Source organism: Lutjanus erythropterus, chromosome 22, assembly GCF_056507025.1.
Source record: "Lutjanus erythropterus isolate fLutEry1 chromosome 22, fLutEry1.hap2, whole genome shotgun sequence".
NCBI lineage: Eukaryota > Metazoa > Chordata > Actinopteri > Lutjaniformes > Lutjanidae > Lutjanus > Lutjanus erythropterus.
This window is the reverse complement of record NC_139338.1, coordinates 14,434,236-14,456,801: the sequence shown is the minus strand read 5'-3', so window position 1 is coordinate 14,456,801 and position 22,566 is coordinate 14,434,236. Positions and strand designations below refer to the sequence as shown.

Below are 22,566 nucleotides of genomic sequence, written 5' to 3'. Positions count from 1 at the left end.
TTCTGTTGAATACAGTACAAAGACAAGATATTTAATGTAACTGATTAACTTTTGTTTTAAATACAAAGTCATTCTGAATTTGATGCCTGCAACATGTTACAAAAAAAGTTGAGACAGGGACATGTTTATGAGTGTGATTCATCACCGTTTCTTTTAACACTCAGTAAGCATTTGAGAACTGAGGACAGTAATTGTAAAAAAAAAAAAAATAGGCTTTCACTTTGCATGGTCCAGTCTTAACTTTCACTTGTAGAAGTAGCAACAAACTGTGCTTACGACAATGTTTTTTCTCAATGTTCCTGAGCCCATGTAGCATCCTTTATAAAATTATGTTGGTTTGTAATGCAGTTTACAGTCACGGGTATTCAATGATGCAATCTCCCTCAAAACGTGAGGGACATTGACATGGGTGACAGGGTGGTACTGGCAATCACGCAGGGCACAGGAACAAAACGAGTATGTGCTTCCATGGACATGATTGCTAGTGATTCCAGGACACTTCAGTCACCACATGTGAATGACGCTGTTTGAACACAGGCAGGAAAATTGATTTGATGAACACAGCAAGCAGCAGCTGTTCCAGTCAGATAAATACCAGTGCTTAAGCGGAAATCACTTTGCCAGCTGTATCAAAGCACTGATTCATGACGGCCCTTACAAACTCATCATCCAGACTCCATTTGAAATATGGCACTTTTGCACCATGAAATTATATGATGGACCCAGAAGCTGTAACAAAGGCAACCGTCAAACACAGACCAAATGATAAAATACAACAGGCTGTTGGCAATCTGTAACAAATACAGAAAAAAGGCCATTAATAACTTTGGATATGGTATTGAGCACGTCAGAGTTCCAATTATGCTGACACCTAACAGAAAGTTAAGGATATGTATCAGTAATTCAAAGCAAAGAGCCATAGAAAAGCAATGCTTTAGTTCGGCTTCCACACTTCCAGTAACGATGGTCAAACAGTGTCACCATGTGGACAAAAACAGACCTACAACTGTAATTTGAAAAACATGAGAGCAATGTTGCAGAACACTGACAGGGGTTGCAGCAACAGCACGGTTTCAAGGCACACTATAATATGAAAACTGACAGTTATCATACCATGTAAATTTATGGTATTTAATTCTACTATTAAAAATATATGGGGCATAGTATTGTGTGGAATTATAATGAAGCACTGGCCTACCACTGACTGATCTGTTGGTTAGTTTGTGTTATTGTGTAATTTTGGTGATTTAAAACAATATTGTGTGACATTTTTGTGAATCATTTTAGATCACCAAAGTCGCACAATAACACAAACAAATAAACTGACATATCAAGGCGGTGGTAGACCAGCAGCTCCTGTGTATTGCGACGTGAGATTAGTGATTTTGCCTGTTGAGTTTGGCTGGTTTGGATAGTCAAAAAAGGCTGTCTGACAGCAAAATAAAGCAATGAAAATATTCTAAATTTAGCATACACTTAAACTCTTTTAGAGTTAGCCATTTTTAAGTGGCTACAATACAATTTGTTGCTGACTCTTCCACGCTGATACTCCTCTCTGCTTCTCCACATTGGGGGCGTGTTGACCACCACCTGCTGCAGCTAATACACTGATTATCGATAAGTACCTCATACAGCCCCACTTCAAATAATGTGAACTATCCCTTTACGGGTCATTATAACCAATAATTATAATTAGTGGCCTGGTAGCGCAGTTAGTAGAGCATGTGTCCCACTTCAGCTGTCCTGTCAAACAAAAGTATAAAAGCCAAGTAATAATTTTAAAAACTGATAATTATAATAAAAAATGAGTTAAACTGTGATACCATGATATTTTCCGAGACGTACTGCAAAAGTCTCACATTGTTGCAACCCTAACATTGAGCGCTAATAGAGTTGAAGAGTGAAGACACAGTTTGTACAGCTGTGCTTTATGATAGCATGTGCAACATATTAGCAAAAGTAACTTTATAGTAACAATTAAAACACAAGCACATCCACAGTCTCATTCAGACACCATAGCTTGTAATTACTTGCAGAATCAGAGCAACATGGACGATATGTAATCTTCTAAAACCTTCTGCTTCTCTTTGAAAATGACACCGTCTCTCCTCAGGTGAGATATCTCAGTCTCCAGAGCACGGATTTTGGCCACCGTGCTCTCCTCCCTGCGATCCAGTTCCAAGATCTTTGAATGCAAACTCAAGATCTTACTCCAGAGCTGATCCTTGTCTGTGTCCGGCCTGCAGTACGAGTGCTCGTAAATGGAAATGTGCTCTCCCTCACCGGGTCCCCTCTCCTCCAGAAAGCAGCCCGCGGGTTCGTCCTTGACCATCTCCACGGGGACAAAGCTGAAAGCCTGGCCCAGTGCTGCTTGGAGAGCAGCAGCATCCACGTTTGATTCTCCATCGGAGAAAGGGCCCAGTGTCTCGCAGCACAACACAGTCACGGTAGAATCGGCCTGCTCTTCAGAATGAGGCTCAATGTGCGGTGAGAGTGTAAGACAGCAAGCTGTTCCACCTGGTGTCTGACAAGCAGCAGTCTGCGTCTCCGAGAGATTCAAGTGACGGGATAATCCAGTGTTTGACACCAGAGGTGGTTCAGATATCACCTCTGTGTGTTCGGCAACAATGTTTCCTGGGCTCAACTGGACTTTTTTGCAAGTTCTACTCAAAATGAGAGGCCTCTTACTGAGAGGAGAGTCAAATCCTGTGGGCTCAATGTCAATGTCTAAAGTCCTCGGTTTGGCCTTGGGGCTTCTTTTAATAGCCATAACTTTTTTCTCAACATCCTGAGATAAAAGAAAACGAGTCTTCATTAAATGGAATTATGCAAAGGCAGCAAAGTACAAGCACTAAACTGTAACAAGCTTCATGTCTATAATGGAACCGTGATGTAAAGATGCACTGATTGCCATTTTCCAATTTTTGATTTTGAAGTCTGACCCGCCAACTCCTAGTTTGGCCAATTTGGATTTTCTTTTTAAGAGCCATAATTGACAGCATACTCAAGCATTTTTATAGCTTTTCTTTAACAGCATATTAAATTGTATGTTCATGGCAAAACATTGACAATTAAATAACTTTTAAATTTTCTCTTAAAGTGCTCCAGGTTACTGCCAGGACTTGGCCTCTTTTCACTCTCCTTCTCCTTTTCCTTTTTCCAACGTTTCTTCTCCACACTTCTCTCATATTTTCTCGCCCTCTCTACTCATGTCCTCCCCTCTATTGTTACCTCCTCTCTTTCTTTCACATATATCTGAGGCTGATCAGTCGGGTCACCAGTAAAACTGAACACCGGCCGATTTTGGTCACTGGCTGATTGACTGATGCATTTTTAATATGATAGATGAGATCAGAAATATAACTCCAGTGGGTGCTGGTCAATCACAAGCAATGTAAAATTATTTAAAAAAATGAAGAACAGGCTTCTTGCACACCAAAAAACTTCACAAACCTAACACTTCTTGGTATGTTCTGTAAGTGAAAGTTTTCTCTTCCACTTACAGAAACAGTTGTTTTTCCAGAGCAAAGTTTTTGATGAGTGCCAAGCCTTTACTTCATGTTGAACCTGTGACGTATGTGGAGACAGAAAAAAACACAAGAGAGATACGTACATCTTCAGTGGAGGGGAAAATGGTCGGGATGGCTGTGTTCTTCAGATAGCGGATGCCCCATCGAATATCAAAGCAGTCGGCTGTGAAATGCTCGCTGCACAGGTACTGATGGCGGCTCGGGGTCCACTCTTCCCGCTTCATGTTGTCCACCCATTTCTGAAGCCTGGGCTTGTCTTGCAAGGGAAACCTTTAAGTTAAGTAAAAGGCTGGTTGGAAACTGAAGCTATTCAAGTTTACAGTCTTGCAGATTGACATTGCAACATTATTGTAAAGATAAGTATTAGTGCTTTCAGAATATCAGCTCAATTGGATTTTTGATAAATAATAATCAACAATTTGAACATAATGACTAAGTGGGTAAAAGCAAATCATAGAATACCTAGAACAGTCTGGTAAGTTCAGCAAATTACATCTCTTTAAATGTGCTACTGACATGTCATTATTGTAAACTTAACTCACTGCCTCTACAATTTTAACTATCTTTTATTAAAGTGTGCCAAGAACAAAAGAAAGGAGGCATTTACAGCGCAATAAAACAAACACTTCAACTCAGAGCCACAACAGAAGGAAAAACAGAGAACATACGGGTAGAAGCTGATCCTCTTGTTGTCCTGTCTGGACGCAGCTCCCCCGCGGTTTCTGCAGACTTTGACAGCGCAGTACCGCGGCATATCTGCAGGGAAAATACATCAAAGCTTTTTTTTTTACAGAGACACGTTTGTTGCTAACATCTTTGAAAACACAGCAGCTCGTGAACTGTCACTTCCGGGTTGTAGTCCTCACAGCGGAGATGACGTTTAACGGGTGCTCTTGTATAGTTTAGGTACCGTCTAAAATGTTTAGATATTAGAAACAAATGCAATTTTTTAATCGCATTTATTTTACTATTGTACCAAATGAGGGATTATAGGCTTATATTGTGTAAAAATAATCATGATGTGCAGGTATGTCATTACATATTTTGGACATGATGATTATTGATTTTACTGTAAACTCTTTGATCCTGAAAGGCAAATTTCTCCCGTGTATAAATGTCGAATGGAAAATAATTTCCCCAACTTCACAGGATTTTTATTTGAATTTAAGGACTATATTGTGACTTTATATACACTGAAGGACGTAAGAAAGCTGTCAAACTAAACAATGACTAACTGCACAACTACGTGGAGGAAATTAAATCAAATAAGGTTATACAAATGTCACCTTTAAACATTCATCAGTTATTTATGCTAAAACGATTCAAAATATTACATATATAAACTAAATAATATCATTTATTTGGCTGAAAATATGTTTGGGCCTGTCACCTTAATCGATACCATAAGAGCAAAACGAAGACACAAGTATGTTCAGCTGTACCTCTTACTTCGCTTGCATTCTTTGATCGAGCTTGATTACATATAGGGTCTAGAAGGGAACCCCACAGCCGCGAAATATCTCGCGAGAGCGATCATTTTTAACCCAAATCATCTTTCCCTAACGCCAACCAGCTGTTTTCTGTTCCTAACCCTGTTCTTACTTAAACCACATCTTCGTCATATTATAAATCATAATTAGTCTGTACGACATGCAGAAAGAAAAAATGCGCACAAATCTCGCGAGATTTTCACAAGTCAAGGGTTCCCCTTTCACACGAACGAAATCTTTTCTGACTATCCCCATTCTCCACGTGCGCACTGTTTCAACCAATCACAGAGAAATGAGTCACTGTGTTAACAAATGTGGACCAATGGCGTTGCGAGTCGTGGTGTTACAGCTCAGGAATGCAGCTCGTCAACAACTGTTAGCTTTCGATTCACATCAGCTGGAGCTGTTGGCGGCTGATTGCGGTATCCTCAGGCTGTTTGTCACCTCGTATCCAGGACAGGTAATCTCTCTTTTTCGATACACGTTTATGTAATTTTCCGTGAGTGGTTTATCTGCAATTGAGAACAAACAAAAACGGGGCATTAACACGCTTTTTGAAAGCAGAGCTGGTTTAACTTTCTCTCTTATTCCTCTAAAACAGTGAGTTGTCATATTCTTGAGGCTAACGCCAAACTAGCTAGCGAAGAAACGTTAGTTAACGTTCGTGTCGTCGTGTTAACTATATTCTAACTGTTTGTTGGATGGTTAAAACCGGAACTGTGAGTTTTGAAGTAGTTTTGAAAGCGTTTCAGGGGTGTGTGAACCGTCATAAATCAAGCTGTTAAACTGTCCTCTTCACAGCCTCAAAGGTGCCAAAACCGGCAGCAGAATGGCCACAGCGCAGTCGGCGTTGGTGCTAGCAGTGCATATTCTGCTCATCTCAGAGTTCATCCTGGCCAAGCGAGACTACTACGACATACTGGGGGTGAGCAAAGAGGCCACCGAGCGCCAGATCAAGAAGGCCTTCCATAAACTGGCCCTCAAGTACCATCCCGACAGAAACAAGGGCCCAGACGCCGAGGCAAAGTTCAGAGAAATAGCCGAGGGTAAGTGAATCTCTGTGTCAGTCCATAATGAATCAAAACAATTAATTATCACAATAGTTGCTCATTAAGTTAATATTAATAATTGATTAATCATTGCACCCCTAAACTAAACGGAGTGTTTAAACATGTTTATTGGCACTCTTTTTCCTAATAGGCCCTGTTAAAGATGATTGCAGTATTTAATCTCAAGTATGTTCAATTCAGGGTTTCTGCAGGTTTTTTTTTTTTTTTTTTTTTTTTTAGTTTTTCAAATGTCTATCTTTAGATTGTCTCTTTATAATCTCATCTCATCCCTGATAAGACACAAATTCATACAGTTTTATCACAACTTTGTTCAAGCTTGAACTAAAAATGTTGAGACTCTTGTTTGGTGGTATCATAGCAACCGACACAATGATTGACTTAATGTTTGTCTCTACCAGCGTATGAGACGCTATCAGATGAGAAAAGGAGGCGAGAGTACGACCAGTTTGGCCACGGCCCATCACCAGGGGAGGGCCATGGAGGAGGAAGAGGAGGAGACGGAAGCAAATACAACTTCCACCAGCACTTCCAGTCCTTCAACTTCGATGACATCTTCAAAGACTTTGACAACTTTGGTCAGCAACATAGACACCAACACCACTTTCACTCCCATGCTCATGCCCATGCCCATGCGCATGCCAACGCCCAGAATCAAGCCCACCAAAAGAGACACTTTGACAGCCACTTCCAGGCCCATCAGGAGGCTATGGACAGACAGAGGAGGCAGTTTGAGCAGGGGGGCTTCGGCGGAGGACTCTTTGATGACATGTTTGAGGACTTGGAGAGGATGTTCTCCTTTAACACACACAGTTCCAGGACTGAGAGCAGATTCCACGGCACAGGAAAGCAGCACTGCAGGACAGTGACCCAGCGGAGGGGGAACATGGTGACCACTTTCACTGACTGCTCTTGAGACGAGCTGAAAACACGTGGACGTTGCTGGGTTTTCGGTTGTGGTTGGTGGAAATGAATGCTAATTTATCACTTGGTGGAATAGAGTGTTTTTTTGTGGCTTTTGTAATTTTCTGTGTGTAATTTCCTCTAGGAACAAATATCCAAGTTGGCCTGATAAACGGCTGCTTCCAAGCAATAACTTGCGCACATTATTGCTCATAGCACGATATTAAGTCTCTTGTTTATTCAGATACCTCCCCTTTATTTAGCTTTCCAGGTTCATTATGTTTACTTGTGTTCTTTTTGTATGATGGTACAACCTATTAGACTCAGGTATGGCCTAAGGTTAATGGACCTGTGTGTAAGATTTATTAGGATTTATTGGCAGAATATGGCAGGTACAGAACATAATATTGGTAAGTGTGTTTTCTTCTGTGTATAATCACCTGAAAATAAGAATCAGTGTTTTCCATACCTTAGAATGAGCTAATATTTATAGAGGGTGCAGGTCAGATTTCACTTTAGATTTTAAAGTCAAGATTCAACTCAATTTTCAGTTTAAACATTTTTTTTGCACTGATGGCTATTCCATTATTAAACTAGATTGATTTGTAAAGAAAAACAATTATTAGTTTTATGCCCTGACAACTGTCATTTACATTTTTCAAATTCTTCTTTAAAAAGATGCACAGCTGCAGGCTACCGTTAAGCTACAGTGTGTCATCTTGGAAGTGTTTTGGGATTTTTTTCCTTTGTGGATGCAAGCAAGTTGGAGTGAGTGTAAAGAAAATAGAAACATTGCAAATCCTGCTTTTGATTGAGCCTATTTTGATCGATTTTCCATTTAGAATTGAAAACATAACTCCACTGGTTTCTACTGTAGCCTAGAACAGACATACCAAACACTCTAGAAGGGGTTTTTCAGTCACCACTGGAGCAGGGTGGCAACTAATGATTATTTTTATTGGCAATTAATCTGTTTATTTTCTCAATTTTTGTTTGGTAATTAAATTTCATAAAATGTTGATCAGTGTTTCACAAAGCCCCAAGATAATGTCCTCAAATATAATGTTTGGTTTACAACAGTATTCAGTTATAGAGGACTAAAGAAACCAGAAAATATCCAAAAGTTATTTATATCCCAAATTTAAGAAGCAGGAATCGGAAAAATAATTTGGACTTTGGAAGGGGAGGGTGAGGTGAACGATATACACTAGGATGGAGTCTGCAGTCACCACTAGATGCCACTAAATCCTACACACTGGTCCTTCAAAATATAATTTCAATGTAAAAGATCATTTTTTCTTTTTGGAGCAACAAGGCAATAAGATTTATTAATTCTGACGCTATTTAGGCTGTTATTAATTTGCTCTCAACAACATAAACCTTTCACTAAAGTAAAACCAGGCTTTGCTTGTTTAAGCATCGTACAGTCTGGACTTATTTTCTCTCATGGTTTTTATCCATTAGCTGAAAGGTTAGCAAAAAAAAATTCGATTTATAGAACTTCCACCAAATTTTGCTGTGAAATGGAGCTTCACATCCTGAATTGTGTGTGTGAGTCGGCCATCACCAACTGTTAACCTCATTTGAGTTTCTTCCTATAAGCTGCATCTACCTTCACTTAGTCAGGGTAGGAAAGTACCATCAGTTCCATGACCGGTGCTGGTATAATTAGCCTCAGGCAAGGTTTGTGTGCTTTCAGCTGTTTTGTAAACAACTGGTCAACCCTTGGGTCATCTGCCAGTGAAGCTGAATGGTCTGACAAGTTTCCTGACCTGATCATAATGTGCAATATTTAGCACTTTTGCTCTTCATGTTGCCTATCTTTCATAGACAGTGCTGTGCTAATGTCATTGTCTAATGTCCGCACTTTGTGTGTGTGTGTGAGTGTATGATGTGTTTGTTTGCGCACGTGTGTATGTGTATGCTGAGATTGGTCTGAATGTTGATTGGTTGCACAATGTTTGGAGAATTAATAAAAAGTTACATGAACCTGTGGTGTCTGCATTTTTGATTTTGGAGAGGAAAAGTTAAAGAAATGCATTAAAGTAATCATAAATGATTTATGTACTGTTTATTGACTCAGCCCTAACCAAATGCAACTTAATTATAAGATCACTTTCCATGGCGAGTTAAATGTGATTAAGCTTTTCAAATGACTATACAGTATAACCAATTGTTGTTCTAGTTAAACTCCAGTAGGGGTCATTCTCTCATTTCATAAGAAGACAGGGCTAACAGTGCTTTATACAACCTGTGAAAGAAAAGAAACCTACATGACAAAAACAAATGACATCAAGGGTTGGAAAATAGTTTTTAAATATGTTGCAAGCATCAAATTCAGAATAATTGGTAACAATATGGTTTGGTATTAACGAGGACTCCTTGAAAGTCTCAGTTGTTCACAAGCACAGTTAAGGCAAGATTCAACACTGAAAAACTGCATGGGCAAATACTCCAACAGTTTAAGAACAATGTTTCTCAAAACACAGTTGCAAGAAATTTAGGGATTTCACAATCTACAATCCATAATATCTCTAAAAGATTCAGAAAATCCAGAGAAATATCTGCAAGCTAGGGGCAAGATTTAATGCCTGTGACTGTTCATCCCTCAGGCAGCACTGCATCAAAAACCAACACGATTGTATAAAAGATGCTACATGGGCTCAGAAAAACTGCTGTCAGCAAAACAGTTTGTCATGGCACTTACACATTGAAGTCACTACTCTAACATGCAAAGCGAAGCCTTATCTCAACAACATCCAGGAAAGCTGCTGACTTCTCTGGCGCCAGAGCTCATCTGAGATGGACTGAAGCAAAGTGGTAGTATTTTTGGAAATAATGGATGTAGTGTCTTCCAGACTAAAGAGCAAAATAACAATTCAGACTGGTACCAGTGAAAAGGTCAAAAGCCAGCATCTGTCATGATATGGGAGTGTGTTAATGAGGGCTGTGCACTGGCAAGAATCTGACAATTTAGCAAAGTGATATATTGCTATTTTTCATCTAATTTTAGGAAAACTGTCCACACACCACCATATACTTAACATCTGGGTTAAAACCTTTACTTTATTAAGCAATCAGAACAGCGAAGAAGTTAACAACAATACTATCTAGTGGTCAGAGGTAAATACAACACAAAAGGACAATCAGCTACTGTATCACATGAGAATAAATACAGCAATTGCAACAGTCAAGAGTATCAATATTTTCTTACATTTCTAGCGTTAAGGCCCATGACATGGCTCACTGTCACATCTGTGAAGGCCCCATTAATGCTGAAAGGTACATACAGGTTTTGGTGCAACAAATGATGCCATCCAGACAACGTCTTTTTCAGAGATGTCCCTGCTTAAGACAACGCCAAGACACAATCTGTATGTATTACAGCAGCGTGGCTTCATAGCAATTACTGCCTAAAAAAAACGTGTGGTGCATTATGAAACCCAACATAAGACAACCAAGACACTAGTCTGTTGAGCACTTATTATATTGTCTCAACTATGCTTGACATTTAATTTTTTTGAGTCTTTAACAAGCTGCATTAAAACGAGACATTAGAGGGAAAGGCACATGACAAACAAGAAGAATGGTTTTGCCTTATAGGAGAAGTGTGTGATTTCCAGTGGCATCTAACGTTTAAACCTCAGATTGCAACTAAGAGGATTTACCCCGACACCGCCCCTCTCTCACCAAGAGTACGGTGGCCGTCAGCGGACAAAATGGCAAGCGAACGCTATCTCACAACAAACTACAATTATGTGTGTAGGATGAATTACCTGTCCAGCAGAAAACAGGCAACCTCGGCGTCACTGTGAAAACGTTTGTCCTCCATCAGCGATTTGCATCGTGTAAACGCTATGCCGATGTTGATTCGTGTTTTCGCCGTTTCCTGTCACGCTTGCGTTTACTTTCTTCACGTCTCCGCTTCTTGGATGACGGGGATTCACTGTCCGCTGCTTTTTGTTCTGGTACAGAGTATGTATGATCCTCCATTTGTCAAAACTGTGCCAGTCAAGGTTCACAACGCTAAATGGTCTGCCAGCAATCACCCGCGTCTATCCTCCCCGTCTACTTCCGTGTTTACGCTGCGGCGTCTACGTAAGGTCGCCATGGACTTCCCAAGACTCACTGTTAGTGCAGTTTGTCCGCTCTGCGCTGCCGTACACGGCGCAGGATGATGATCTCCGTAAGGTGACCCGACAGTATGTAACTATATTTCTAAAGTAACGGGAACATATAGATTATGAGTTTACGTTGATTGATAATTATAAATAACATACTTATATATATCTCATTTATGTACCTAAATTCCTGTAATTATTACACACTGGTCCTTTAAGGAGTTGTTTTTTTTAAGGTTTTAAGATAATATATTCATAGCCAATGATCAAACATAGGATCACTAAAAACTGCAATGAATCAAAATGTCCAGTTCTGTTTCTTCCCTCATTGTTCCATCTTCCTGAGCTATAGACCAGGATCCATTATGAGTACCAACAAATTTTAAGTGCTATGTGTTTTCATCTTCTTTTCTCTACAGGGCTTCAAAACACAAAGACTTCCCCTGGAAGACAGAATGCTAACTCATCCGACAGGATCCTTACCGACTGCTTATCAAGACTGGGCCTACATATTTATTTGTACTTACTGATCTTCTACTGAACCGTTTTTTAATTATTTAATTAATTCAATAAATGTACTGAAGACTCTGCTAAATAAAATGTTTTATACGACCTGTTTTATTAGGACATGTTGACTTTACATAAAATAAATGTGTGGGGAAAATTTAAAGTGAAGTCTCTGAGATGCACAGGTTGAAAGTGTTCATTACTGCCAGGGAATTTGCTGTACAAATAAACTTGTCTGTTTAAACAAAGCCTGTTTGTGATAACACAACCTGAACAGTACACCACAGTGTGTGATAAACATTTGACCGATTGCTGCTCAATAAATAGAAATATTATCGAAGTTGCTGTATGTTAAGTGCAATATCCAAATCACAGAAGCTGTGATTTTTTTTTTTTGATAAAGGTAAAACACAGGGAAGTAACAGAGTACAAATACTTTGTTACTGTACTTTGTAGAGTTTTCAAGTATTTGTACTTGAGTATTTCTTTTTCTGACCACATTTTAAGACAGACTGTACTTTCTACTCCTCACATTTTCAAAACAGGTTTGTTACTTTAGTTTTAATGCGTTATTTTGCGTCATTGTGCACAGCCTTCCCAACATCCAGTAACAGGCTGAACATGAAAACATAAGATGATGATGACGTAACAATGATCATGACAGAACAAGACGGAATGAAACAAAAACGACATGTCAAGATATAACAGGACGAAAACAATGTAAAAGCTGTAACAAGATGAAATTGACAGAACAAGAAGTAATAAGACAAAACTACATAATGAGATGAAAACAACACAATATGTAATCGACATAAGACGGGCAACAAGACATGACAAAGACGAAAATGATCTAACAAGACAAAAGACAAAACTGCTGTAAAAGACATAAGACGAAACCAACATAAAAGTGTTACATAATAGTGTTGTGCTACTTCTGGTAAAGTGTGTTTGGTACAGATCTCGACAAATGTCACATCATGATTTTAGTAGTTTTTCTTTGTGCGAAAGTGAAAATTGTGATGAAATGTAACTCATATTGCAATCACTGTCAAAAATAATCAGAATGAGATGTTTTTTAAATATATTGTGCAGCTCTAAATGATAATTTTGACATTTTCTTTTTGGTTGACCTCTTAATTAAAGTGAAGTCCACCCTCCTGCCCTCCCAGTTAGCTTGGCCCTCAGATTTTTTTTGCTGACTCATACCTAGGTTTGGTTGAGGACACCATTGTAACTTATGTCACCTATTACTCACAGTATCTATCAATATATTTTTTGATAGTAGGTTAATCAAAGCTAAATTATATTGCCCTAACAATAAAAGGAGCATTACTTATCACAATATATTGTGTGTTTATCCCTGACACCCTCGAAGGCTCCAGCAGCTCATTCAGTCTCACTAGTCTGCTTTCTGCCCCCTAGTGGTCACCAAGAGGCACAAACTAGGAAACTGACACCAACTTATTTTATTTTCTCCCACAGGACTTTATTTATTTTGGCGCATAACAAAACAGCTCACACAGGAAGTGAAAGCAAGTATTTTGTAATAGGGTTAATACACATGATTCGAAAGCGCCGTATGTGACTCACAAGTAATAATGGGAAGTACTTTGTCATCCAAAGATGAGCCGAGGGATTATACAGTCTGCATTTCACACAGATGGCAGTGCTTTTAATTTTGCAGTCAAATCAAGATGCTGTTACAGAAACTGGAAGGCAAAACAGGTTAAGTTACATGAGGAGTGCTTTGAAGTTTGATACATCTCTGGGTGTATCATATTTGTGCAACAAAAATATGTTTTTATTTAATGCTGAGTTTTTCTTTTAGTTTGGAAATGAGATGAAATGAAATGAGGTTTTTTTTCCTCCTACGTGTGATACAACAAACACTTAGAAAGGTCCATGCTTCTGTAAACCGCTTCTGTTCTCAGACCTAACTCAGAACTGTTAATCAATTAAAAAAATAGATTTAATTTATACGTTATATGGAACACATTTAAGTTCTTCAGTAACTTAAAATACCACATGGACCAAAGAGTAATACAGTAGAATTTACTCTACCCTAATACTCGTTGAAATAAGTAAATCCTGTTCAAAACAAACTTAGAAACTTTGAAATGACCTTTGGTCTTTGGAGTGTGTGTAACAATAGGTGGAATTTTTTATGGACATGGAATGGGTAACAAAGGGAGGCAATGTTTCCTTAGAGAAATTCAACACGAAAATAAAAACCTGATGCAAGGCCACACTAGTGTTGCAAACTGCTCTAAAGAACAGAAAAGCTCCCGCATCCCACTGTCAACCTGTGGAAAACCTGTTTTTTTCTTTTCAGAATTCAGCATTGAATGGATAGTCCTTGTGCTTTGTGCTCCTACAGAGAGAAAAAAGAAAAGGGAAATTAACAAAGGTTCACCGGCAAAAACATCGTAAAGGTACTGTTAGGATTATCTGATGTTGGGTTGCATGAGATATTTATCAATAGTCAGTGCGTTAACTAAGGTAGGTGCAGGTCGGCACGCCCTCAGTTCGGAGAAGCGGAGACCAAAACATATTTTGGCCACTCGCTTCACCACTTTATTTTGCTGTCAGACAGCTATTTTCTACAGGAAACTGCCATTCTATAAGCAAAATATCAGCTAAACACCACTGGCAAAATTAGTAGATTTATCTGGACTGAGCTGGAGGAGCTGAACTACTGCCTAAATCTGTTAGTTTATTTAAATTCAAACAAAACTTTTAAAGCACTTAAGTCACACAATAAAACAAACTAACAAATCGAGGCAGTGTTGGACCAGCAACTCCCCTGTTCTGTAGGGTAAAATTATAGAGTTCTGTGGTTTGGAGAGAGTAATGTTTGGCTTACATAATGGAGGTTCCCTGATAGAAAACACTGTGACAGCAAAGTAAAGCAGTGAAAATAAAATATAGCTTAAACTTAAACAGATTTTTTTAAGATGATCTTTTTTAAAGTGGCTAATATACTTCCAGCTGTTGACCCTGTCCGCAGCAGTTCATCTACTTTAAGTAATACACTATTGATAAGTACCACTTGTAATCAATTAATCTGGATCCTTTAACAATATCCGGAACAAGACAAAAAGAAGAGCACAATGATATACAGTCTCACCATTGCATGGGACAAACTCTCCAGTTCCTGTTGAATCCTAAAATAGTCTTCATTTCCTCCTCGCTTAGTTCAAAGTCAAACACCTGCAAAGATGTAAACAACGGTTTTCATGCATGAGCCGAAAGAGTAAGTGAGTGAAGCGGGTTGAGCGCTAATCCTAGAAAATATCTGAACAATTTTCTCAGCCGATTACCTGGAAATTCTCCTGAATGCGCTCAGGTGTGATTGACTTGGGGATCACGATCACGTTTCTTTGGATGTGGAAGCGGATCAGGACCTGGCAGGGAAGGAGAAACATATTAACACGTGATTGGAAGTCATGACTTTAAGTGCAACAACAGACTGGGCCATGTGGACGGCATTTAAATCAGGCACAGTTTTCTCTTATGTTGATCATCTCTACTACACTGCTAAATATAACCTCAGATTATAGATGCAAGAGAAAAGAGGAACAAGTATTCTTTTGTGTGTGCACAATAACTATTTAAAACTGTTTAGTTCAGTTTCAGTTTTTCTTTCATACCTGAGCAGATGTCTTCTTGTGCTTCTCAGCAATGGCTTTGATGTTGGGGTCTTCCAGCAGTGAGGGGTCCTCAGCTTTAGCCCTGCAATTTAAATATATCACTGAGATTGTTTTGCAAGATTCACACAATATTTTGTCGACAATCAAAGGTGGACAAATTAATAGAAATACTTCAGATAAGGGCTCACTCTAAAATTAACAACAACCAAACACTGCAATGAAGGTGGACAGCTGTGAACATGGTCTAACCATCAATGTCTTCTTACGTGGTTTTTCAAAGCAAATTCTCTGCACATAACATAATTGACAGGCAAAGCAAGGCAGGAAGTTAGAAATCAGTATAATAATAGAAGCTACACAGTAAGGCCAAACAAGATTAAGACAAGTTAAGTTAAAACAGGAAGACAGGAAGACAGAAAGACGCTAAGAAGCAGAATGCAGAATGTCAAAATAAATACAACTTGAACAAACCAACAACAAAAAAAAAAACAATAGAAGCAATAAAAGTGATCAGTAAACTCTAAATCAATTCTACAACAAACAGGGAGGCAGGATTAGGGAGATGTGATGCCATCTGTTAAAACCAGCAAGAATAAAGTGATTAATCAGATTAAATGAGTCTTTTTTTTTTTATCCTTGTAAATGGTGCTGTTCGATTTCTGCCAGACCACTCTGTTAAGACAGTCGACTGCCTCCTTTTGTGTGCTGCAAGTGAGAGAGCAAACAGCTTCTAACTACAGTGATAATGTTGTTTTTGAAAAGCTGAACGCCAACAAATATGGACTGAAGCAGAATATGTCACTGGATAAAAACGTGAATTTTGGAAATGGTAACTTTTTTTTTCTTTTTTTTTTTCATCGTGTTGAAACAGGATGAATAGACATGTAAAATGGAAAAAAAAGAACAAAAGAACCAAAAAGAACAAACTTTAACTTAGAACTGCACCGATTACTCGAGTGATTGATTAGCTGCCAGTTATTAAATAAATCAATTAATTGTTTCGAGTCATTTTTTCTTGGATTGTAGACAAGGAACAAGACATTTGGGCACGTCATCTTTGGCTTTGATCAACATTTTTCAGAATTGTCTGGCACTTTATGGACCAAACAACCAACTGAGAAAATGATCGACAGATTAATTAATAATTAAAATAATTGTTAGCTTTGAATTATTCGGTACCACTACAGTCTAAACCGTGACAAGACATGCCACGCACATGCCACAAAGAGACAAACTACAAAGAGGAACAACAGTCACAAGTTGAAACCAACCACAGGGACATGAGACAGAATGGGGTTGACAAATGCTGAATTGGCATTCAAGCAAATATGACCCACTTTTTAGCAGTGTGGTATCCTTTCTCATGCTATTTTGACACAAATGTGATTGTCATGCTGACTGACCAGGGTCTGTCAGGGGAGCCCAGGGGGCTGTAAGCTGTCACTGAGATGCCCTGAGAGTGGCAGTAGTCGATCAGCTTCTCCTGGGTCAGGTATGGGTGGCACTCCACCTAGTGAGACAAACACACAGAACTTAATCTACAAACCCTAATTCCAGGAAAAAAGTTAATCAGTTCGGACTTGAAATATCTTATACTCTATTCAACTGAATATATTGTATTTGCAAGTCATCGTGTTATTTTTCCTTAATGTTTTACACAGCATACCAACTTTGTAACTTTGCTGCTTTTCACGATATAAGGTGCAATAATACTTTTACGCAAGTGTTCATCATTTGAAATTTGAGTTTCACACATAAATAGTTTCTCAGTGGCTTCAAACTGTTCAATTTAGTGTATTTTTCAAGAGTGTCTTTAATTACAGCATTAAGTTCACTTATACATTACTTCTTGCTTTGTGCAAAGGCAACATTTACGAAGTAGCTTATAAAAGTACACTAGCATGTATGTATAAGAGAGGCACAAAAGTACATTAGTGTGACTGCATTAACCCTAAGCCTGTACAGCCTGACGTTATTTTAAGGGCTATATTGGCTCATATTCAATAAACAAGAGTCCTTTGCTCTATGTCCGGTGCGTGTGTTGACAAAGGGCAGAAAGAAAATGGTGCTGTAATCAAATATACAACAAGACCAGACAAAACAAGACATTGATGGAGAACAATGGTTCCGAAAAACAGCAATAATATAAGGTCACCTCACTTAATTGGTCCAGCCTGAGGGAAAACTGCTGAGGCCCATTACGAATTAACGGGACATTCTGTCTCCTACTGTTAGGACTGAGAAATGATACTGCCATTACGACCTCTTGTCCTTTTAAGGACAACAAATGAATCTGTTTTCTGGCAGTTCAAGGGACTCGCTTTTAACATGCTGGATCTAAAAATGCAGCATACGATTGTTTAAACAGCAGCTGGCCCTTATTGTTATCAGGTGACAAATATTACCTTATCGCTTTGTTCTACAAATGTGTAAAGGGAAGTAATCACTGGGAGTGTCTGGTGTACCTGGTTGTTGGCAGGCTTGTATTTGAGGCCTGGCTTGTTGAGGATGGCTTCAATCTGATCCTTGTTGAAATTGGAGACACCAATGGCCTTGACCAAACCAGCATCCACCAGCTCCTCCATCCCCTGAGCAAAATGACCGAAAAGAAAAAAAACAAAAACATCCACACCTTTACTTAAAAGAGAAATATGTAGTGTATTCAATGTACTAAATCATAAAATGATCATGATATTTAATTCAGAGATTAAGGAAACAGGCTAAGTTGAAATATTGGCTTCTTCAACAATAATTCCACAAATTTTTATTCTGGGTTGGAACGTCTGTTTTTGTTTGCCCTTTTCACTTTTATTAGAGTTAAAATTAATGCTGAATGTTGGCCAAATTAGTAAGAGTCTGTTTGTGAGTTGTAGGAAATCATCTAATCTTTTAGAGGAAATAGATGTTTATAACAATTAAATTAATCAATCGTCATTTTAATGTAGTCTGGCAGGCAGTAAGGCAGACAGATACTGAATTCCAACTCCAGAGTTCATACTCCTTAAAACAAGGCATCTCCTCTTTCCACCACAGTTATTTTTGTGGTTTGTGGTGATTTGGAGACTCAGTTCCAAAGATCACAGACTAAAGTTCACAGTCTCCAAGCCATGATGTTGAGAGAGCTAAAACCTGTTTTGCCCTCTCTTATCAGAAAAACCACCAGTGCATGTTGTCACAAAGATTTTCTTAAGAAGTGCCACAGCTAGTATTAAACTAATATTTATGATTCCCCTTATTTATCATTCCTTTTTGAAATATTCTCCTTGTGCATTTTTGTAAGCTTCTATCTGTTTTATCCTGGAAAAAAGAAACAAATGCTCAACTGGAAGAATCTTAGGTTACTGACAGGTCAGCTGTAGGGCAGCCCTTCAAAATACCCAGCTAAGACCCCCCCCCCCCCCCCCCCAGCTCTCGGTGTGTTTTAAAACTTCAGTCGCACTTCCTCAAAAATGTTGTTCATAAAAAAAATTAAAAAAACACCAGAGGAACAAATAAGAGCTTAAAAATGCAGCGGTTCCGTTTTTTTTTTTAAATCATAATTTGTCAATAAACATCCCCTGACTGAGAGCTCTTAAATATTTTGTATCTGTGGCTCAGTGGTGGATCCTCTGCCTTCATTACATCACTCTTTACCTTCAGAGGGTCAAAATATTTAAGAATCCTATCTTTGCTTCCAAAATTCCCACCTACGTAGTTGAATCTTGCATCTTGATACATGTGAGTTGGTTTGTCAGTTTAACTCACCTCCCATGTCTCCAGGAAGTGAGTATTATCAGTGATTGTTTCTCCGGCGCTGTCCAGAGGAAAAAGCTCACTGCCAGCCTGTAACATGACAAAGGAATTAATAGACTTCAGTCTCTCACATTACTATTATGTTGACAATATGGCAACTTACTTCTAAATGAAACATAAATACATAAATACATAAATAGCAGTGCACATAGCACTGTAAAGGGAAATTTTCATGGGGAACATTTGGTATAAAATCCTGGACTTTGCTAACAAGACAACAGTGTACCTATATGTATTATTGTTTTATCTAAGAACACAGGGTTCACGCAGTTATTAAATGTTTATTTTAGCTCTCACCAGACAGATAAGAGGCTGAAGAAGGAAAACTTCCAGAGAAAGGAATACAGATAGAGTGATGAATAAGGGACTATACAAACTGAGCAACCGTATGTTAAATAAAGGTTGACTGTCAGCCCCTGAAGGCGACAAAATGCTATGTGACGTGTGAGATTGTATGTCAAAATACAGCTGGTGAACTTAGTACAGACATTTTTCCAACAGTGCCTACCTCGAAACCCATGGGCCAGTGCACTAGATAGAGGTCTAGATAGTCCAGTTTAAGATCACTGAGAGTCTTCTCACAGCCTTGCCTCACCATGTTCTTCTCATGGAAAGTGCACCACAGCTATGAAATTAAAAGCACATGGTTGTATATTAACAGGCAACATCAGTTCCAATGCATATTTGCAGAAGAAATAATAATATGGACACATGCGCATTATGCACCCACAATTCACCTTGCTAACAATGAAGAGATCCTCTCTCTTGACCACACCGTCTTTGATCATGGCATTAACACCCTCTCCCACTTCAGCCTCGTTCTGGTAGACAAATGCTCCATCAATGTGCCTGTACCCCGCTGAGATGGCTGCTTTCACCGCTTGTGTGACCTTGCCAGGAGGAGACTAACAGGCAGGAATGGTTAGTTTTTGTGGTAAACAAAAGTTTTAAATGGTGCCAGTACACAGTATAGTAATGATTCATGTTTTACTATATTCTACTTCAGTGTAACCTAATGTTTTTCTAAGGATTTATTAATTTAGGCTTTCCTTAAGGAAAAAAAGATGTGAAATGTGTCATAAATCGGGAGAAATACAGGAGAATTGTGATCCTTGGAAGAAATCAACAGAGGGCAATGAAAAACAGGGTTGGAAAACATGTCATACCGTACGGCTACGACTTGGTGCCTTTTCCCCTAAATTTTGCCAGTGGCTAGATTTGAGTTTACCCAGGCTAGCTATGGATGCCAAATACAAAAAACAGCCTCAGTGGATAATAGAGAATTTTCTTTTTTGGCTCTTTCAAAAGTTGAAGGCCCCTTGTCTAGTCCAAATAGTTTGTGAGCAACGGAGTGAAATACAAAAAAATACTGCAACTGTCTTCCCTACTTATTTTACTCTTACTTTATGTTGTACAGGAGAATCACAGCCAAATGTCTTCACACAATTGTTGTGCTTGCTTGTTTAGCGGGGTTGTCCTTATATGTCCTGACTAGTTTGACAACCAACAACTTTAATCTTGAAACTATATGACGTCTGAAAAAAAAGCAACGAGCATTTACAGGATTACCCTCACTTACATAACTGTTAGTGTCTATAACAACACTTAAACTTAGGTATTTGGGACGATTGAATGCTACAGTGACTGCCTGCTTGTGTTGAATAACGTTATTTTGGTCACTTTAATACAGTGTAACGTGACTCAGCAGCACTTTTGCGCACGGTCAGCGTTTACAAACTTGCTATAGGAGGGCATTAGCCACGGTAGGTATCAGTTATGGCCATGTCACGACGAAAACGATGCTAACCCACTGTTACTTTTTAAAGAAAATGCAATTACTGTCGATTTTACATCTTCGTAAGGGCGTGTGTTCAGACGAAAGTTAGTTTCAGCGACTCATATACGCAACAGTCATGCTTTCAGTTACACGTCCAGCTAGCTTATCTAACAAGTTAGATTTTAACCGAGCTAACAAGGTAGGACAACATAAAAATAGAAATAGACGCACCTTCCATGTCCCCAGTCCGACAATGGGCATCTGTGCACCGGTGTTCAGTTTCACTGTTGTTGCCATTTCTCCAACAGAATAACAGACACAGCCCTGCGTGTGTGTCCCTGTGTGTGCTGCCGTAACGGACGAGCAGAGGGAGCAGATGGCAGAGCGCAGCGCGAGCACAGCGCGAGCACAGCACTGGCATCGTCGATCGATTAGTGATGCCTTTTTAATTCATTTACGTGAACAGTGACGACGGCGTATCGGGGCCACGCGCTCCTGTCGATCTGGTTTTATTTGGCTATCAATCAGTTCTTATCAAATGCATCTCCGCTCCTAATACAAACATGAGTTAATTGGTATTTAAGTGGCAGAAGGGCTCTATGTCAGATCTTTTACTTGATTACAACTACCACACATTAAGTTATAAATCCCAGCCTTCTCTGTCCCCAAGACATTACGTGCTTAAATGAAAAAGATCTGTATAATTCATAGACGTATATATCAATGGTATAATCAGGCTTGCGGAGTAACGTATCACATGTAACGTTATTATGTAATTTGGATACAAAAAGTAACTATTCAGTTACAGAAAAAAAGCAATCAGATTACATATACATTTAGCAAAAACGTGCTGCCATGTATAGTGCACACATGGCCTCTAATGAAAAAAAAATCTGATTCCAGCTTCTTAAAAGTGGATATTTTCTGGTTTCACCACTCTTCTCTGACAGTAAACTGAATATTTTTGATTTGTGGACAAAACAAGACATTTGAGGGCATCATCTTGGACTGATCAACAGTTTTCACCAAGCAACTAATCAGTTAATTAAGAAAATAATCGACAGATTAATCAATGATGAAAATAATTGTTAGTTTCAGCCCTAAAAACTCTATATTAGGCTGAACAATTTAACCATATTTTATACTGAGGTAATACAAAAGCAATGGAACATAATTAAGTTACATAACTTTAGTATTGTGATACTTGGATTACGTACTAACTATATTTTTTAACTGTTTCTGAATACATTTTAAAGTAATTCTTCCAACCCTGTGTATAATACACTGTAGTACCATGAAATTTGTCCTGTACTTTGTCCATATTGCAATTTGAAGATACATCATATAAAATATCAAATAAAAACTACCTAGAACACTGAAAATATAGGACTTTAGCCTGTTCCCGCGCTTTCAAAGTACACTTCACCATGAAATGTAATGATTAGAATCAGTTCAAAAACTGTATATTTTGTATTATTGTGAATCTCTATTTCTATTTTAGACATCTATATGTTGATTAAAATACACATTTTAGTCATGTTCCCAGGTTTTCACCCGGCCCTGTTAGCCTGGCACACCCCCCCTCTAAAACTCTGGGGCATTACACAAGTCACATGATCAACAAGAAGTAGAATCACTTGAGTCTCGTGAAGTCCATGGGAAGGCCAAGTACAGTTTCTCACTCTGTTTTCCTTATTTCTGACTGAGAATGTCCGTTCAAACAGTTACT

At 38.7% G+C, this 22,566-nt stretch overlaps 3 protein-coding genes across 4 annotated transcripts; 1 reads left to right on the top strand and 2 right to left on the bottom strand.

The window, feature by feature from the left end:
• Positions 1 to 1,909: 1,909 nt before the first annotated feature.
• Positions 1,910 to 11,189, bottom strand: LOC146306731 (THAP domain-containing protein 5-like). 2 transcript variants are annotated; one of them, XM_084711106.1, is made up of 4 exons: positions 10,767 to 11,189; positions 4,199 to 4,286; positions 3,614 to 3,800; positions 1,910 to 2,788 (listed from the first exon to the last, which is right to left on the bottom strand). In XM_084711106.1, the coding sequence occupies exons 2-4, from the start codon at positions 4,282 to 4,284 to the stop codon at positions 2,039 to 2,041; spliced, it is 1,023 nt and encodes a 340-aa protein (XP_084567232.1). In that variant the 5' UTR covers positions 4,285 to 4,286; positions 10,767 to 11,189; the 3' UTR covers positions 1,910 to 2,038. The 2 variants fall into 2 exon arrangements, with proteins under 2 accessions (XP_084567232.1, XP_084567231.1); XM_084711105.1 differs by lacking the exon at positions 10,767 to 11,189 and adding an exon at positions 4,973 to 5,204.
• Positions 5,344 to 7,171, top strand: LOC146306732 (dnaJ homolog subfamily B member 9-like). The gene is made up of 3 exons (XM_084711107.1): positions 5,344 to 5,480; positions 5,822 to 6,066; positions 6,489 to 7,171. The coding sequence occupies exons 2-3, from the start codon at positions 5,850 to 5,852 to the stop codon at positions 7,001 to 7,003; spliced, it is 732 nt and encodes a 243-aa protein (XP_084567233.1). The 5' UTR covers positions 5,344 to 5,480; positions 5,822 to 5,849; the 3' UTR covers positions 7,004 to 7,171.
• A 2,075-nt stretch (positions 11,190 to 13,264) lies between the features above and the next one.
• On the bottom strand, positions 13,265 to 21,182 carry akr1b1.2 (aldo-keto reductase family 1, member B1 (aldose reductase), tandem duplicate 2). The gene is made up of 10 exons (XM_084710870.1): positions 21,069 to 21,182; positions 19,798 to 19,965; positions 19,569 to 19,685; positions 19,013 to 19,090; positions 17,734 to 17,856; positions 16,672 to 16,778; positions 15,269 to 15,350; positions 14,939 to 15,022; positions 14,746 to 14,828; positions 13,265 to 13,989 (listed from the first exon to the last, which is right to left on the bottom strand). Exons 1-10 carry the CDS (start codon positions 21,132 to 21,134, stop codon positions 13,947 to 13,949), a joined length of 951 nt encoding a protein of 316 aa, XP_084566996.1. The 5' UTR covers positions 21,135 to 21,182; the 3' UTR covers positions 13,265 to 13,946.
• Between the last annotated feature and the right edge of the window lie 1,384 nt (positions 21,183 to 22,566).

Bases quoted from the DNA above. Each gene is read 5' to 3' on its own strand.
- LOC146306731 (XM_084711106.1), bottom strand. From the start codon at position 4,284: ATGCCGCGGTACTGCGCTGTCAAAGTCTGCAGAAACCGCGGGGGAGCT. The intron at 3,801-4,198 runs GTATGTTCTCTG...CTTAACTTAAAG, and splicing joins AAGAGGATCAGCTTCTACCC to GTTTCCCTTGCAAGACAAGC. The intron at 2,789-3,613 runs GTACGTATCTCT...CTTTTATCTCAG, and splicing joins TTTTCCCCTCCACTGAAGAT to GATGTTGAGAAAAAAGTTAT.
- LOC146306732 (XM_084711107.1), top strand. From the start codon at position 5,850: ATGGCCACAGCGCAGTCGGCGTTGGTGCTAGCAGTGCATATTCTGCTC. The intron at 6,067-6,488 runs GTAAGTGAATCT...TGTCTCTACCAG, and splicing joins GTTCAGAGAAATAGCCGAGG to CGTATGAGACGCTATCAGAT.
- akr1b1.2 (XM_084710870.1), bottom strand. From the start codon at position 21,134: ATGGCAACAACAGTGAAACTGAACACCGGTGCACAGATGCCCATTGTC. The intron at 15,023-15,268 runs GTATGAAAGAAA...CTTCCCTGCCAG, and splicing joins ACAAGAAGACATCTGCTCAG to GTCCTGATCCGCTTCCACAT. The intron at 14,829-14,938 runs GTAATCGGCTGA...ACATCTTTGCAG, and splicing joins GCATTCAGGAGAATTTCCAG to GTGTTTGACTTTGAACTAAG.